The 16055-nt window shown below is 36.4% G+C and overlaps 1 protein-coding gene and 1 long non-coding RNA gene across 6 annotated transcripts; one reads left to right on the forward strand and one right to left on the reverse strand.

The window, feature by feature from the left end:
• Window positions 1–462: 462 nt before the first annotated feature.
• LOC149805777 (uncharacterized) lies at window positions 463–15443 on the reverse strand. 5 transcript variants are annotated; one of them, XR_016419786.1, is made up of 5 exons: window positions 14961–15443; window positions 4855–4980; window positions 4064–4251; window positions 2727–2761; window positions 463–1760 (listed from the first exon to the last, which is right to left on the reverse strand). XR_016419786.1 is itself a non-coding variant. In XM_089950465.1 (2 exons), exon 2 carries the CDS (start codon window positions 13778–13780, stop codon window positions 8855–8857), a length of 4926 nt encoding a protein of 1641 aa, XP_089806591.1. In that variant the 5' UTR covers window positions 13781–13790; window positions 14965–15424; the 3' UTR covers window positions 8513–8854. The 5 variants fall into 5 exon arrangements, 2 of the variants coding, with proteins under 2 accessions (XP_089806591.1, XP_089806590.1); XR_016419788.1 differs by lacking the exons at window positions 4855–4980; window positions 14961–15443 and adding an exon at window positions 4348–4406; XR_016419787.1 differs by lacking the exons at window positions 2727–2761; window positions 14961–15443.
• On the forward strand, window positions 4980–8169 carry LOC149805778 (uncharacterized). Its single transcript, XR_016419789.1, has 2 exons — window positions 4980–5118; window positions 7963–8169. It is a non-coding gene; the product is annotated as an uncharacterized LOC149805778 (long non-coding RNA).
• Window positions 15444–16055: the final 612 nt, after the last annotated feature.

The raw sequence follows: 16055 nt of genomic DNA on the forward strand, positions 1-16055 counted from the left end.
TCCCCAACGCTCGTATTTTCATGAATTTTCGCCCGTATCTAACTACGATAATCCAGAGAGAGAGAGAGAGAGAGCGAGACCTTTTGGACATTTTTTATATATTTAATATTTAATAATCGAGTTTAAGAACATTATAATAGGTTGAAGAAACAAAGACAACAAAGCATTAAATACGCTACAGTATGTGTGCCTCGTAACCGACAAATTTAACATATAGCCCTTGTGTCGACTGGCGATGGTAACTATGTATCATTGATATTATGAACACTGCAGATAGATCCCATGGAAAGCGTAAACATACCGTTACGACGAACCAGATTACTGTATGTTACTTGGTACAAGTTCAGTTTTAATGTTTTCGTCCAGCGCCATATGTTTTATCTCTCACTCAAGATTTTTGCTTTTTTGTCCCTTACGCTCGAAAGGGGAGAGGGTAATGTAAAGAAAAGAAAGGATTCTGACGAAATTGTGTACCATTTTAATTTCATTTGGAAAACAGGCACTCTTAATACTTTTTATCGTTATTTTCATATGTCATTTATGATTAATGAATGAGTAGAAATTCATCATTGATCTATAGGCCTGCAGTTGCCAGAATATATATTCGTATTATTGCGCCAAGATCAGTCGAGTCTATACAGAACATTGGAGGTTCGTCATGGAGATATTAATTTCTCTCAAATATTTCAGAAAACTTTACTTTTGAAATTTTAAAATAATTTGTTTTGGAACTTTCTAACTCCCAGGTATTGTTTCATATTATAAACATCTTTAGTGAAACCAACAAGCTTTTACAATATTATGTAAAGTAGAGAACATACTATTTCGAATCATGAAACTCCTTTGGCTGGCCATTTAGTGATCAGTAGGAAAAGATCAAAAGTTAAAAGTGATGTTTGTAAATGATGCAGGTCTTGTCATACTTTTCAAATGGTAGGAAAACCCTATCAAAAGATAACTAAGGTTCATCTATAACCTATTCCTGCATTTGACGAACCATTTAGCTGGATAATGGCAGACTCTGTCCGTTATATACCTAAGGTCAAGTCGAAAGTGAAATTAAGATACGACAGTATTACAATGGAGAGAACGTTTCCGTCTGGTGAGAGAGTTCTGTCTCTCTTGCACATTCAACAAAGTTTTCTTCAGATTAGGTATTATGGTGGCGAAAAGATAAACAACTTTGTCCTATAAATCTGTTAAAGGAGTATGTTGATAGACATAGCAAAGTCAATCACGCAGTAAAACATAATGAGGACGTATGCGAGGGAATGTAATCAGACTTTAGTGACTTTGGTGAAACTAATCTTCAGAATTCAGAAACTATGAATAATGTGAACTAGGAAATTTCACATCTATGTCAACAACAAAATAACGAATTAAAATAATTATTATTTTAATACGAGCACTTTTTCCAGATGTTCCAACGAGAACAAATGAAATCTACCATGACGTTAAATTTGTAGATTATAAACCTGTGAAATAGCATCCGTCCAGGATGAACCCTCTCAAAGAGGAATTTTAAAAAATAATTCAGTTTTTACTGGAGAATGATTTAATAGAACCGACTGAATATGACTGGAGTTCACCGTATATTCTTGTTCGGAAACTAGATAATACTTTCCGTATTTGCAGTGACCATAGAAAAGTGAATAGTGTTACTAAAACAGACGCATGTCCATTGCCAACAGTAGATGACTGCATTGAGAAATACAAAAAGTCCCTAAATTTGACCTTCTGAACGGATTCTGGAAATTCCACTGAAAAATAAAAATCAGATATTGTTAAGGTGGAGTTTGTCATGTATATCTAATGTTTATTGTGTAATTTACCTTTTGTCTATAATTGAGGATTGTAGTTTGGGCCTATCTGACTGACGTCTCTTTTGTAAACTGCATAGTACGTATCTAATTGTTGTGTATGATTTTAGATTGTATATTAAGATCGTTATTAATTGAAGGTTAACATGATTAAATGGATCTTAGTTGAACCCAGTGGTATTCCTGTTTGGGAAAAACCTGGTCTATCGAATGTTTGCATGTTGTCTAGGTCTTGATAACAATTTAGAATGGACACTAGGTCTTGATAACAATTTAGAATATTCTGGAAATGATTTTGATCCGAAAATGTCCTAAATCCTGGTTCTGTTATTATTTCTTCGTTCTTGATATAACGATAGTGTTAAACAAAATTGCCAATGCCATATCTTAACATCGTTCTAGTGGAATCAGTTCTATTCAGTTATTATTTCAGAGGATTTCTTTCTTTAAATATTTGTCGAAATTACAAAGTGTTCATTAATTTAGAACTTAGTTTCTATTTTGGAATATCGTGAATTCGAGGACATTTTGGATTATATCATTGTGATACAACAAGAGTGTTGACACATTTTTACATTCAATGTCATGGACTATCAGGACTATCAGGACACATCAGGACATTCAAGACTGGAATTAATTCAGAACACAAATGGTATTCATTTTGAATACTCAATACTTTTGTCTTTGTGATAAATCCCTTCGGCCCATTTTGGATTTATATCACAATACTGTGAGTTTCGTTTTCTTATATTTTCAGTTTATATTCATGGGAAATAAATTATTGATTAAATATTCTAACACTTGTTGGCATTCGCTCTATTCTGTTACTTCATTTGAACCGATAGAGTCGTAAAATTAACAATTGTGAAAAAGGACAAGACTGGATCGAAACGTTGATTTTTTTACCTTTATTTGTTTGTCAAGTCAGCAACTTTCACTACCTGAATAAAAAGAACAAAATTTATACTGCTTGCTTGATTCGGAAACGTATATTCTCCGAATATGTAGTTTATACAGCCCGCGATCAGTTTTTTCTCTGAACCGGTTTCATTGCCTGTAAAGTTGAAAAGTAATGTGCTATCGCTGGCTGTTACATGGGATATACGAAATAAGTTCAGAATTAACTATAGTCACACAGTGGTGGAATAAATTTATATCAGTTCAAATAAGAACGATTTAGGTCAGTTTATGGTTTATTATTTATTATGTTATTTGTAAATATCCTTCAATGACATGACATGCGCGATAGCAATGGACGTTTTCTAACTAGACAAAAACATTGGAATATATATCACAGTGACAATCGAAGGCACCTATCAACTTGATGGTACCCTTTCGTTTAAGCCATAATAGCTGTGTGACGTTGTTTATGGCACGTTTTTCCATGTTCCTTTGCAATTTTGGAAATAGGTCATTCTGAGCGTAATGTATTACTATAAAACACGACGTACGTAAATTATCATGTACATTTTGTCAAATACGAAACTGCTATAAATACACAATTTGACAAAGCTGTGGGTCGATCAAATTCTTGTATGACAATATGCCATATCGATAGAAAAACGTAACAAAAGCAGTGTCTGCTGACATTTCGATTCTGTGGCATCACAGTAATAATGCCAGACGACCGAATACTCACAGCAAACAGTGGACAGTTCAAAATGTGTTGAAAAATGGTTTCATATAAATTTCCCATTAATTTGTATGAACATTTATATTCCATTGTTTCGTGTTCTCATGACAAATCTGTTGGCTTTATACATGCAAATGTAGGCAAAGAAAGAACTTTCATGTAAACAAATTCTCAGCAATTCGCAGAGAACCATGTCACTAAAACTACTCAGAGATATCTGCACACGTTTCGTTTCAGACAAAATATTTTGTATGTGACAACCATCCATGTATTTTACGCAAGACATGATTTTTTTTCTCTGCCTGGGATATGAAGGGATACATTTTTAAAGCATTTGCAACCATGACCAATATTTCTTGACTAATCTAACTTTCATTGAATAACCTAACTTCACGGGATTTTATTTCCTTAATTTTAGATAAAGATGTGGCTGTACCATTCCTCGTCAGATTTAGTACAACCCACCGTCCTTCACTTCTTACACCATATGCATATATTTTTAATACAGCGTGGAATTACAAATTATCAAACATCAACCACTGAGTTCAATATATCGTTATAACGTAAGCTTTAAACAAAATAATAATATGAACTTCAAACTTACGCTTACCTCATTGACAAGTAAATGATGTCCACTATTTAATCAGAAGACAGGCGGAAACCAAACTCCTGGCCTTGTATCCGTCAGTTCCACAGCCTTGCAGGAATGAGGAAACGGACACAGTCGGCCATTACATCGGAGCTTTCCTATGTAGTCGCCATAACCAATAGGGAATAAAATAGAACAACTGAATTCAGCTGAAATGGACAAGTAAGTATTCATGAGATTTGTTACCTTCTTTTACGTTGAATACCAATACCAATAGTTACATATTATATGTCAGGGAATCATACGTGTTTCCAACAAAAAGCTGTATTAGCACCGTACTTCATGCAGAATGATGTGTATATTTTACGAGAAAGAATGTTAAGGAAAGAAGGGGGAGCGGGCGTTAACATGGAAAGAGTTCGGTTCGATGTAATATTTGCATGTAATTTAACCGCAACGTTTTTAAGATCAATTATGTGGCCCTCTTAAGACAACATTTATTTATCTCAGCTGTAAGTAGCTATGATTTATTTGTCATCTGTATCGTTTCAACCAATCATATCAATCAACTAAAACAATTAACTATGTAGCAACCACTAATAATTCAAAAACTCATAATGTCGGACTGCAGATGAAAGCCTTGACTGATAACAATGCATGTAGATACAGACAACAAAATGTATTAGGTGTTTGTATTATGCTTCCTTACTGAGTTTGAAACTCCGAACATTCAGAATGAACAAAGAAATTAACGAAAGAGACAGAAACTAATAAGCTGAAAAGAGGAAAGGAAAGACAGATACTGTACTTACGATTTAAACAACTCCAGAATATATTTTTTCCTTGAGGGATGCACGTATTTCCGTCTGGACATAGGAACGGAATAGAGAGGCTACAAACGAAACTGTTGACACTTCCATCCGGACAGATTGTAATACCTGCAAACAGAAAACATGGTACTCTGTCTATTGAAAAGGACATGTACCTTGTAGATAAAGTAATCAAGCCGCGTGCAAATGAGGAATTATAAGCAATGAGAATTAAGAAAACATAGTGTCTGACACACAAATCTCCAGGTATAATATTGTTTACTTATTTATAGTTTTTATATATGTTTACATATTTTTATAATGCGAAAGTGAACCAAAACCGCAAATAGCATTGCATTCTTAACTTGTCAAGATTTGCACGTTGAAAAGGCATTCTAGATGTCTCTTTAGAAAATAAACCCATTACCAAACGCCGGATAAATAATATTCTTTAATACGTTCTTTCTTATGAAAACTTTATATATGTTACAGTGTCCATCTATATCAAATTGACTTTCAAATATAGACTTACTAACAAATAATTCATATTTGAATCCGGACATTGAGACATTTTAGGATACTTACTTATGAAAGCATAAATCTATTAACTAGTACTTCATAAGTCCTGCATTATCAAGGTGCAGATTATACATTTTATAGTTTTTTTTATCAGGCTGTAATTTCGCTAAGATTTCCCATAATATTATTCCTTGGCCACGTTACTGCACAACCAGAAGAGGATTGTTTGACTCGGTAATCTTGGGGATGAGTGTTACTAACGTACGGAAAACTACAACGCAACTACCTTCGAAAATTTTAACAGAACAGTTAGTGTGCACTTACCTGAGAAATGCATCACTCTCAAATTAATAATTGCCGTTGATTTAATAAATGCCATGATACCGTCCTCTCTCAAAGCAGCATGCACATATATGTCGGGAAAATGTCATAACTTATGTTTTGGCACTTATGAGACAAGACTATATGACCGTACTATTGTTAATTCCTGCAAATTAAAGGCATACCGTTAACGTGACCCTCAGTGTCATGAAGTGTCACCAATCCAATGGGAGAAACTTCGGTCTTTTCTGACAAACTAAAATAAAGTAATCGGGCGTATAAAAAAGGATGATTTCCCTAAAAATTTGTAGGCCAGGACAAAAAAGCACAAATATATTTGCAGCAAGGTAATACACAGCCTTTGTTTCATTTTGTTGAATCTATTCGATTTGTAATTTTCAATTAATTTCATTCCCATGCTTCTAGTTGTTTCATTGGTATAATTGTTTATTTTATTTTACCAGTACTCCTTTGATTTAAAATATAAAAGTGTTTCACTGGAGAACTATCATACTGAGGTGTTGACTACACTGGCCTACACATTTGTAGAAGTCGTCTGCTTCAGAGATAAAATGTGCTATTTAGTATGGCTTTTGATGTGCTGAATTCAAATATGCCAATTAAAACAACTATTTGGTTACTGTTTCCAAAAGATTTAAGTTTTTACATTTTACGTCTATTTATATCGTGTAGATAGTAGAGTTTTAATCATAAATTGTAAACTTAGGTCTTTTCATGTGTTTATGGTTGCTTTACTTGATAATATTCGTCCTGTCCTGTTTATGTAGCACTTTAAGAACACAACAAAAGGGTTATATAAATAAATTTTATTATGAAACATAAGGCAAAAAAGCTATTGTGCATAAATAAGTACATAGTTTAGTCCTTATTCAGTGTCTACTCTGAGCTTATTTGCTTGTATCTTGTATTCATTAAATGGAGCATCTCTTGTCACTGTCCAGCAATATTCTGCAAGCATTGATGAGATCCATTTGCCCTGATAGCCTTTCTCTATTCTTGCAAGGTCTTGGGGAAATCGCTCACTGCTCCGACGTTCGGTTGAAATAGGCTCTATGAGAGTGAAAAGATGTATCTTTAGTGAAATGTTGCAACCAAGGTTTCTATATGCCTTGAGGAGGTTTTCCACCAACTCCCTGTAGTTATCTGCCTTGTTGTTTCCGATAAAATATGTTCCCACCATCTGCAAGGTTGCCATGCCCGTCATTTCCTAGAGACGCAGTGCACATTCAAATGCATCATCTCGAAGAAGTTCACGAATGTGTGGACCAACAAAGATAACTTTCTTTATCTTAGCTTCACTTAACCTTGGAAATTTTCAGCGAAAGTCACTTCACCACAAACAGTAAGCTGAAGTCAACCACGTCCAACAATGTCACAATGCCCCAGCAATGTTAAAACTATGCACAACATATAACATTCCCACTTATAAATCTACGACGTAGTATACTTTCCCACTGAGCCCTCAATTGTCCCATATAACTAATGCTCATCATACATTTATTTTAAGTATTCGGTTTGCTTTGTAAACTTTTATCAGGAATTATTTTTATTCGATTTTTGCCTCTTTAAGGAAAATACAGTTATTTATTTTCTTTTCGCAGATACAATACATTGCTTGGTTCTATAAAAACAAAAACAACAATAACAACAACAATGAATTTGGATCAGTCCTTTAATTCAACGCTGTGACTCCAACTTTAACAAAAGAAAATTGGTGAATTATTTGCCTTTTGTTGTTTTCATCAGACATTGATATATTAATATTGTCATAGAATTGCTAGTTTCCCGCAGTCAAGAGATACAGAAAAACTGGTTCTTCACATATGAAGGTGAACTCATAATTAATTATTAAAAACATTTATTATCAAGTGTAACATTTCTTGCACACGTCATGCCCATATAATGGTAGCATAAAAATTATCATTTACATGGTCAATCGTGTTTACTGAAACCATAATCGCCCCCTGTGCGAGATCACGTGACTCGTGTTTCACAAAGTAAACAACATCATGTTTCAAATGTCATTCCGTTAACGCCAACACTATGCATTCAACGCATCCTCTAATATCGCGGCGCACGTAGAGTTCAGACCACAACACGTTGGTCTGTGGTTTATTCGTGCATGGATGTTTAGGCTCCAACCTTTCAGCTATTTTCCGCCGTTTGACCGTTTAGCAATTTGTTTTAATCATATTATTTGGCTTTATGAATAGTATCTGGTTTTTCAAAAATGTCACTTTATAATTATAGATGAAGAGGGCCATTTGATTGTCAGTAATGACACTGATTGTTCCAGGGCGACAACCCCTCCAGCTTCGTATCAACTAATTGCCATTCTTTTCGGGTCCTGAAGATTTACATTGCGAGAGTCTCGATCTTTCGGCGGTGAATTGTGTACATTACTGTTCGCATTAAAATATAACAAAGACATTAAATATCTGAATCTTGTCCAAAAGACACTGTCTTTATCTATTCTTCAGGCTATTTGTATTAATAACTTTTAAAATGCAGTGCAGGATACTATTTACAATGCCATTTAAAACGAAGTTTAATTTTCCATCTCATCAAGTCAAAAGACATTATCATGAATGTTTGGAGGGTGGGAGGTTGGCAAACAGACATGCATACAGGTAAACACGTTAGTAAAATATCAAACAATTTTTATCAGAAGGACCCTGGTTAAATATGTATATATATATATATATATATATATATATATATATATATATATATATATATATATATATATATATATATATATATATATATATATATAAATATTCTTATCATATTGAATCGACATTTTGTCTCGGCAAAAGTTGGCTATATATAGAAAGTTTAAGAGAGATTGTGTTCACATTAACCGTGCATGTGCTGAGGAAAAATATAGATATATCAACCAACGTCATGGTATAGAGTGGTTTTGTGCAAAGATTTATAACTTTCTACATTTTCACTAATACTTTTGTATAGCTCTGCATTACTTATTCTGTTTTTGATATCCTTATAACCTCCTTCTCAGAAAAGCACATTAGTTAAGTTCCTAATCTTTGTACTTCAGAATGACTACATTTAATTTTGGCTGACTTTGGGATGCAGTCATGATTTCTGAGAATGGTGTGTTTCAATGAACTGGAATACATTATTCGCCGAAATATTTCTTGTACAGTTTCAAAAGTTCCCCGGAAGGGTGTAGAAGGTCCCTTGTTTCATCTGATATCAGCGTATCTGTGTTGCTAGTATCAAACACAGGCCACTGGGAGGCTTTGTCCCAGAATGCAGAGAGGAAAAATGGTGTAAGAGGGATCAGCTCCTCGTTGTCTTCGGGCGCACGATTCAAGACCGCTCTCCACTCGTTCAAAGGAAGGGGCATAAGGTTCATATCCTCAAACAATTTGTTAAACGGTATTGTATCTTTGTTAAATAAGTGGTACACTTTCTCGTGGTGGTCCATCTCGTTGCAGATTCTGAGTGCGATTTCCACCATTGCTTTTGCTACATAATCCACCGGCGTTAAATCATAAGGAAATTCTAAATTGGGGTAACAGCCAAGTTTCCTCATCCCGAGCATTGTGCAACCAAAAAGATCATTTCGAGGTCCAACACCATCCGTTGTTCTGCCTGATATTCTTGCTGGACGAAAAATGGCACCTCCGGGCAAGTGTTCCAAGGCTTGCAAAACAAGTCGCTCGCTTGCCCATTTGCTCTGTCCATAGCCTCCTTCAATTAACAATGGATCATCAAAATGCTCCGATTCATAACACGTTCTGGGGCGATTATTGGTTTCCAACGTTGACTCGGGAAAGAGAAATACACTCAGCGATGACGTAAAGAAGATGTATTTCTGGACGCCTGTCATAGCAAATTTAATGAATTCCTTTGTGCCTTCAACGTTTGCGATTCGATGATCTTGGTATGACGTATTGAAGTTCATCATTGCAGCATTCATGAACACGACGTCGATCGCATCGCACAGAGCATCGTATATGTCTGGCGCAACTCCCATCCGTTCTTGCGATAGGTCTGAAAGGACAATGGCGATCCTCGATGTGTACTCAAATTTCCATAAATTGTACATCCTCATGTTCTTTATGATTCTCCCAAGACCTCTTGCCTCTGTAGATTCTCTAACCATGCAGCAAATATGGGCACTCGTTTGTTCCAGGAGTTCAGCCAGTAAAAATGCTCCAAGGAATCCAGTTACTCCAGATATCAATATGTTTCTGGGAGTCATTAAAGAACACTTCTTCCCGACAACGGAGAAGTGTTTGAACTGGATAGATCTACGTCTATCTGTGTTGGATGAAATGAGAACGTCTAAAGTTGAATCTTCTATTATAAGTTTTCTTAGTTCCTGCTCACCTGTGACACCAATATGTTCAGACTTACGAAGAACGTCTTTCTTTCTTTTGATGACCTCCGCGAATTCTTCTATGGTATCAGCAGTGCCGACATCAGTAAAGGAAAGAAACAAATGCATAGCGTCTTCAAGACTCCTCAGCAACAAAACGAGTTGGAGTGAATTTCCTCCCAGCTCAGTGAAAGAACTTTGTCGGTGAAGACCGTATATAAAGGAGTCGTCTAATTTTAGGACTTTACACCACTGTCGTGCCACAAACAATTGAATATCATTCAAGTGGCTCCTGCCTGTTGACTGCTCTTGATCATGAACACTTTCGTCTATTTCTAGCAGCTTCCTGTCGACTTTTCCATTGGTTGTCAAAGGGAATTCTGATAATTCGAATTTTCTTATAAAGTTAGGTATCATGTACTTTGGCAAAGCTTTCGATAGATACTCTCTCAATTCCGACGTGTAGACGAATGTAGGGGCAACAAAACATGCAATCTTGGGATCTGTTGAAGATGAGCATTTGTGGACAACTACCACTGCCATTTCAATTTTTGGATGTTGTATCAAAACGTTTTCTATTTCACTTAAGTCCACCCTTTGTCCTCTTATCTTGATTTGATCATCTAGACGACCTGCGTATGTAATCGTGCCATCTGGGTCCATGAATGCGTGGTCACCTGATTTGTACAGTAACATACGTGGATCGATAGGATTAGGTACGAAACGCTGGTCATTGAAATGTCTGGCATTGCCGATGTAACCATCTGCAAGGCCTTTTCCTCCGATATAAATTTCTCCAACAATCCCAGGCGGTACTGGTTTCATGAGATCATCGAGAAGATAAACACAAACTCCATCTATAGCTCTGCCTATAGGTAATTCTCTATTTACATCTTCGTACCGTGTTCCCGGAATAAACTCGTAGCATGTAGAACAGACCGTTCCCTCGGTTGGACCGTATGCATTGAAGAACCTGATGCTGGTGCTGTTTGTCCATTTCACGGCAGTGCTCAACGTGCATGCTTCACCGGCGGAGACTACTTTTGTTAGCGATGGAAGATCCTGGGGTCCGTAAATATTGAGAGCTGAAGGTGCAAGAGTAATGATTGTGACCTTAAGTGACTTCATGGCATTGAGAAACTCTTTCCCAAGGCGTTCGTCTAGACTCAGAACAGAAAGGGTGCCGCCTGATAGAAAGGCGGTGAATATCTCTGAAATTGATGCATCAAATCCAATAGATGCAAATTGAGCCGAATTATCGTCTGGTCTAAGGTCCCATTCTTTAATTTGTGCTCTTGCAAGATTGATAACGCTGCTCTCTTTCACCTTCACACCCTTTGGCCTTCCAGTGGAACCTGATGTATACATCACGTAGCAAAAGTCTCCCACTTCCTCTGCTTTTGTAACACATACTTGTGAATCAAAGTTTTTACGTTCATCGTTGGAATTTGTGTCGCCTGTACTGTCTAATACCCCGTTTGGTCCACTTTTCTTCGCGTGATTTTGTATACATTCGCAAATTCCATTTGTCGGAATTAGTTTGTTTACTTCTTTGTCAAATGTAAACTCCATTAAATATACATCTACCCCGGCAACTTTGTGCCGGAAGCACACTTTTGTTGATTTCGTCTTCATCGGCAAGTTGGGTGTTTCAAACCTTGTTGTTAAAATTTGACAGACCTTTGCATCACACACTGAGAAAGCCAAACGATCGGGCGGATAGTCGAATGGCAGGGGTAAAAATGCAGCGTTGCTTTCGATGATAGCCAGCAATGACAGAACGTACTGAATAGAATTCGGAAAGTAAAGTCCAACAACCGGTTTTTCCTTATGTCTTTTCAAAAGGTGGCGAGAAATGTTAGCCGACAAAGATGCAATTTCTTGTTGCATTTCTCCATAGGTAATCGCTTGTTTCGTTGATTTCAAAGCAATGCTTTTGGGGAAAATCTGACATTGCTTTTGTATAAGTGTTGACAATAACTCTTTTCCCTTATCGATTCTATCATCTACACATGGGTATAGATATTCCAGTTCATCTTTGGACAACAACGCGATGTCTTTTAGAATAGGATTGATTTCCTTTCGAAGCTCCATATTAATCGAGCTCAGAAATGTAGGGAAGTGACGTAACACATCGACAACGTGCGTGAAGTCTTGTGCAGGTCTTTCGTTGTAGAGCAAACGCATTTCCCTCGTGTCAGGATAGAAAAGAAGCAGCAGTGTGCAATCATGCAGAATATGCTTCCCAAAGTTTTGTGTGAAGGTGGTCTCAGACTTTGTTCCGATGACTAAATTGTGATGTGGTGTCCTTTTCTGGCCACGCAATTCTGGGTATCGATAAAAAATATCTTTTAAAAACGTCTTTGCATTTGTGTATTTTGCAAGATCCTCAAGACATTTAGATATAACATCTGTAAAGTTGTCATTGAAAGCGACATTGAACAAACCAGGAGTGATATCTGAAAACATCGAATCCACAGAAGCATCCAACCCACTCTTGTCTGCAAGTAGACCTATTGCCACGGTAGGCAGACAGCTAACTCTGGCCATGAATGCAACAAAGCAAGCTTGAAGAAAAAGTTCTGTGTTCACACATGTTGGTATACAATCGACAAATGGTAGCGGCATATTGATTGTTCGGATATGGATGTCTGTCGAAACATCAATGATATTCGCCACGACGTTCATTCGTTGTCGATAAAAGATGGTTGGCTCATAAGAAGACAGTTTTGTTCTCCAAAATCCTTCCATTTTCCGGATGAACGTAAGTTGGTTGATGTTGATATATACGCTTGGAACATGACCACTTGTGTAAAAACCAATTTCTTTGTGTCTGCTCAGAGGTATTTGTACACCATCGAGTGTGGCTAAGGATACAAGTAGAGGTGTTGTCCTGGTTGCTACAACAAGCGTGTCATCGACTACGTCAACTATCTGACCTGGTGTGGCTGATCCATTGCCGAAGTTGGTACTCTTGTCGATGTTTGTCACGAGGAAGAATTCTCCAGTGGATGCCAATATTTTGGGACTTCCGAAAGCGTTGTCATGATTTATACCAAACTCTAGAGCCCGTGATAGATTGTATATTTTATCTGCGTCATTATCAAAATTCAAAACTCCTAAATTAGGGGGAAGGGTGTAAAGCCCATAGTAAGATCTGCCAACCTTCTTTTGTGGTTTTCGAGTCAGAGAGTCATTCTTTATATCGTCGATCAATCGACTGAAGGCGTTCAAGGCAGCTTCCTGACATTTCATGTTTAATGTGAAGGCGGACTCGTCGTTTTCAATCGCAACCTCCTGAGACTCCAGAATGTCTCCCGTATCAATGCCAGCTTCAACAACGTGCCAACTGATGCCGTGTTTTCGTTTGCCTTCTAATATAGCCCAGCTAGTCGCGTGGATGCCAGCGTAAGCTGGAAGTGGGCTATCATGATAATTGATTGACAGTTTGTGTGGAATGTTCAAAACATTTTCTTTAAGAACACGTGGGTTGGAAATACTGAAAAAGTAGTCCACGGGGTTGTCGAGGAAAGCTTCTTCAAGATTGGCGCTTCTCTTGTGACAGAGTATTTGCCTATCCGCACACAGTTGAGATACAGCTAGTGTGTTTGTAAAGACGACTTTTAGGTCAAAGCCTTTCTCCAGCATACTTTCGATACACTTCAGAAGAAGGTTTCCCTCTCCAATCGCTGCACAAGGAAATCTCTTTGCATCCATTTTGAAGACTCTGTAAAAGGTACCCATATTATGTTGAAGCAAGACAACCATAACTTTAGTTTTTAAAAGTGATACAAAGCAGGAAGCAGTACATAACAAGTAAAGACAATACATATCAGATCTATCTTGGAATGTAAGTTATAAGACTGGCAGAAACCGTCAATAATGTCACTTACTCTAATAAGTTAAATTTGCTATTATTCACTATCGGTTGCAGAATATAATCGATTTCATGATCAAGGCAAAACTACACTTTTTGAGATAGAAAGTGCTCTAACGTCTGTTTGACTCTTTTTGTAATAATAATAATAGAAGTAGTAGTTTTAGTGTTTAGAACATACCACTTTGGTCCCTGAATTAGCATTCTAAGAAAATATTTTTTCATTCTATCTTTGCTATGATGCATATAGCTTTCTAGATCGAGTATGCGATTGCTCTTCGCACTGACCCTAACTTCATTATTAACGCAAATCTAGAATATTTGACTGATTTGTGAAATTAGATTTCGGCGAATCAGCTAAACATTTGATGGATTGCGTCTTGATCTTTAACGTGAATGATATTTTAGCAAATTCAGTTTCAGAACAAAACGTTTTAAAAAATATGCGCGTGAAAATGTATACTGTAGCCTGAGATTCTTTAATCTGCAATATCTACGCTCGTTTTGTAAGTATAGACTCTGTTTTATAAGTTTTGACGCACAAAGATAATAATTTATTTCTTTATTTCAGTAATGTGTTAAGAATGTTAAATGTAATGTGACATAATGGGGTACGTTTGGAAAACCAGATGAAAAAATCGTACCAAATTCCAATGAATATTCACGTTTTTCTTCACCAACCATTTTAAATATCATCAAAAGCTTTATTTATGTCACAATGTGTGTGTGTGTGTGTGTGTGTGTGTGTGTGTGTGTGTGTGTTATGACACCAAAAAGATACAATTCTGTGACAATAAGGTTTATAACTCAAGTTCAAAGACTTCCAAAATTGCATGAAAGTCAATTATTTTGAAGCAGGTTTGATTCTTAAAACATGTCATTGAATAATGTCAAGTAGCAATAATCCAGATTTAACAGTATTTTTGTTTTTAATGCAAATAATTAAATAATAATTATATTATATTATATTATATTATATTATATTATATTATATTATATTATATTATGTTATCAACTCACGAACACTTCAGATCTGTAGCATCTTGAATTTTGGTATCTTGGCTTCCATGTTTCTTTTTGACACTGTATTATGCTTCAGAACTGATATTTTCCAAAGATCAATTGGATTTCTGTTAACCTTTTATATAAACTGATTTATATAGACTGATATTCCATCTAAGTACAAGGGAACTGGCCTCGAAAGGTACTTTATCGAGATAAGCAAAGCCATCGTGTCTAACGGTATCTTGTTCGGTTCATGCAAGAGCTGGGTCAGAAATTCAAATCTGCCTTTGGAACAAGTTGCCCATTGCGGACCTCGCCTTATAATATTACCCAAAAGTCACTGTTCTACTCCCGAGCGGATTGCTAGACGGGCAAATCCGACACTGGTTAATGCGTATTATAGCAGATAAGCAGCCGCTTTTAAAATAAGCAAGTCATACGATCATCCAGGTTAAGGAAAATGCATGAAAATGTGCTTCTTTAGTTGGAGAAATTACAAGTTCCACAATTCAGTCAAATCCGATACGAGTTCGATAAATAAACAAACTTCATCCTAAAGTCCTAAACTATGCCATACACCTCACTAAATCTGCAATATACGAAGAACAGTGTTCTAATATCGTACAGTGTTCTAATATCGTACAGTGGTATAATATCGTACAGTGATATAATATCGTACAGTGGTATAATATCGTACAGTGATATAATATCGTACAGTGGTATAATATCGTACAGTGGTATAATATCGTACATTGGTCTCATATTTTACTGTGGTCTAATATCGTACAGTGGGCTAATATCGTACAGTGGTATAATATCGTGCAGTGATATAATATCGTACAGTGGTATAATATCGTACATTGGTCTCATATTTTGCTGTGGTCTAATATCGTACAGTGGGCTAATATCGTATTGTTTCGAACTCTCGTAAATATCGTTTTCAGATGTGGGTCAATAAGTGCTTCGAATCGCATCAAACCAGCAATAAATAACAGAAAGCAAGCACAAACATGAAAAGCAATTATTCTAGCAGACAAATGCCTCCAGACCTTTGCACTTTCTTGATTTGTCATTCTGTGTGTGTGTGTGTACGACTTTTTTATTTTTGCT

The sequence above is a fragment of the Sinohyriopsis cumingii genome, chromosome 2 (genome assembly GCF_028554795.1).
Source record: "Sinohyriopsis cumingii isolate HCF-2022 chromosome 2, ASM2855479v2, whole genome shotgun sequence".
Classification (NCBI taxonomy): Eukaryota; Metazoa; Mollusca; class Bivalvia; order Unionida; family Unionidae; genus Sinohyriopsis; species Sinohyriopsis cumingii.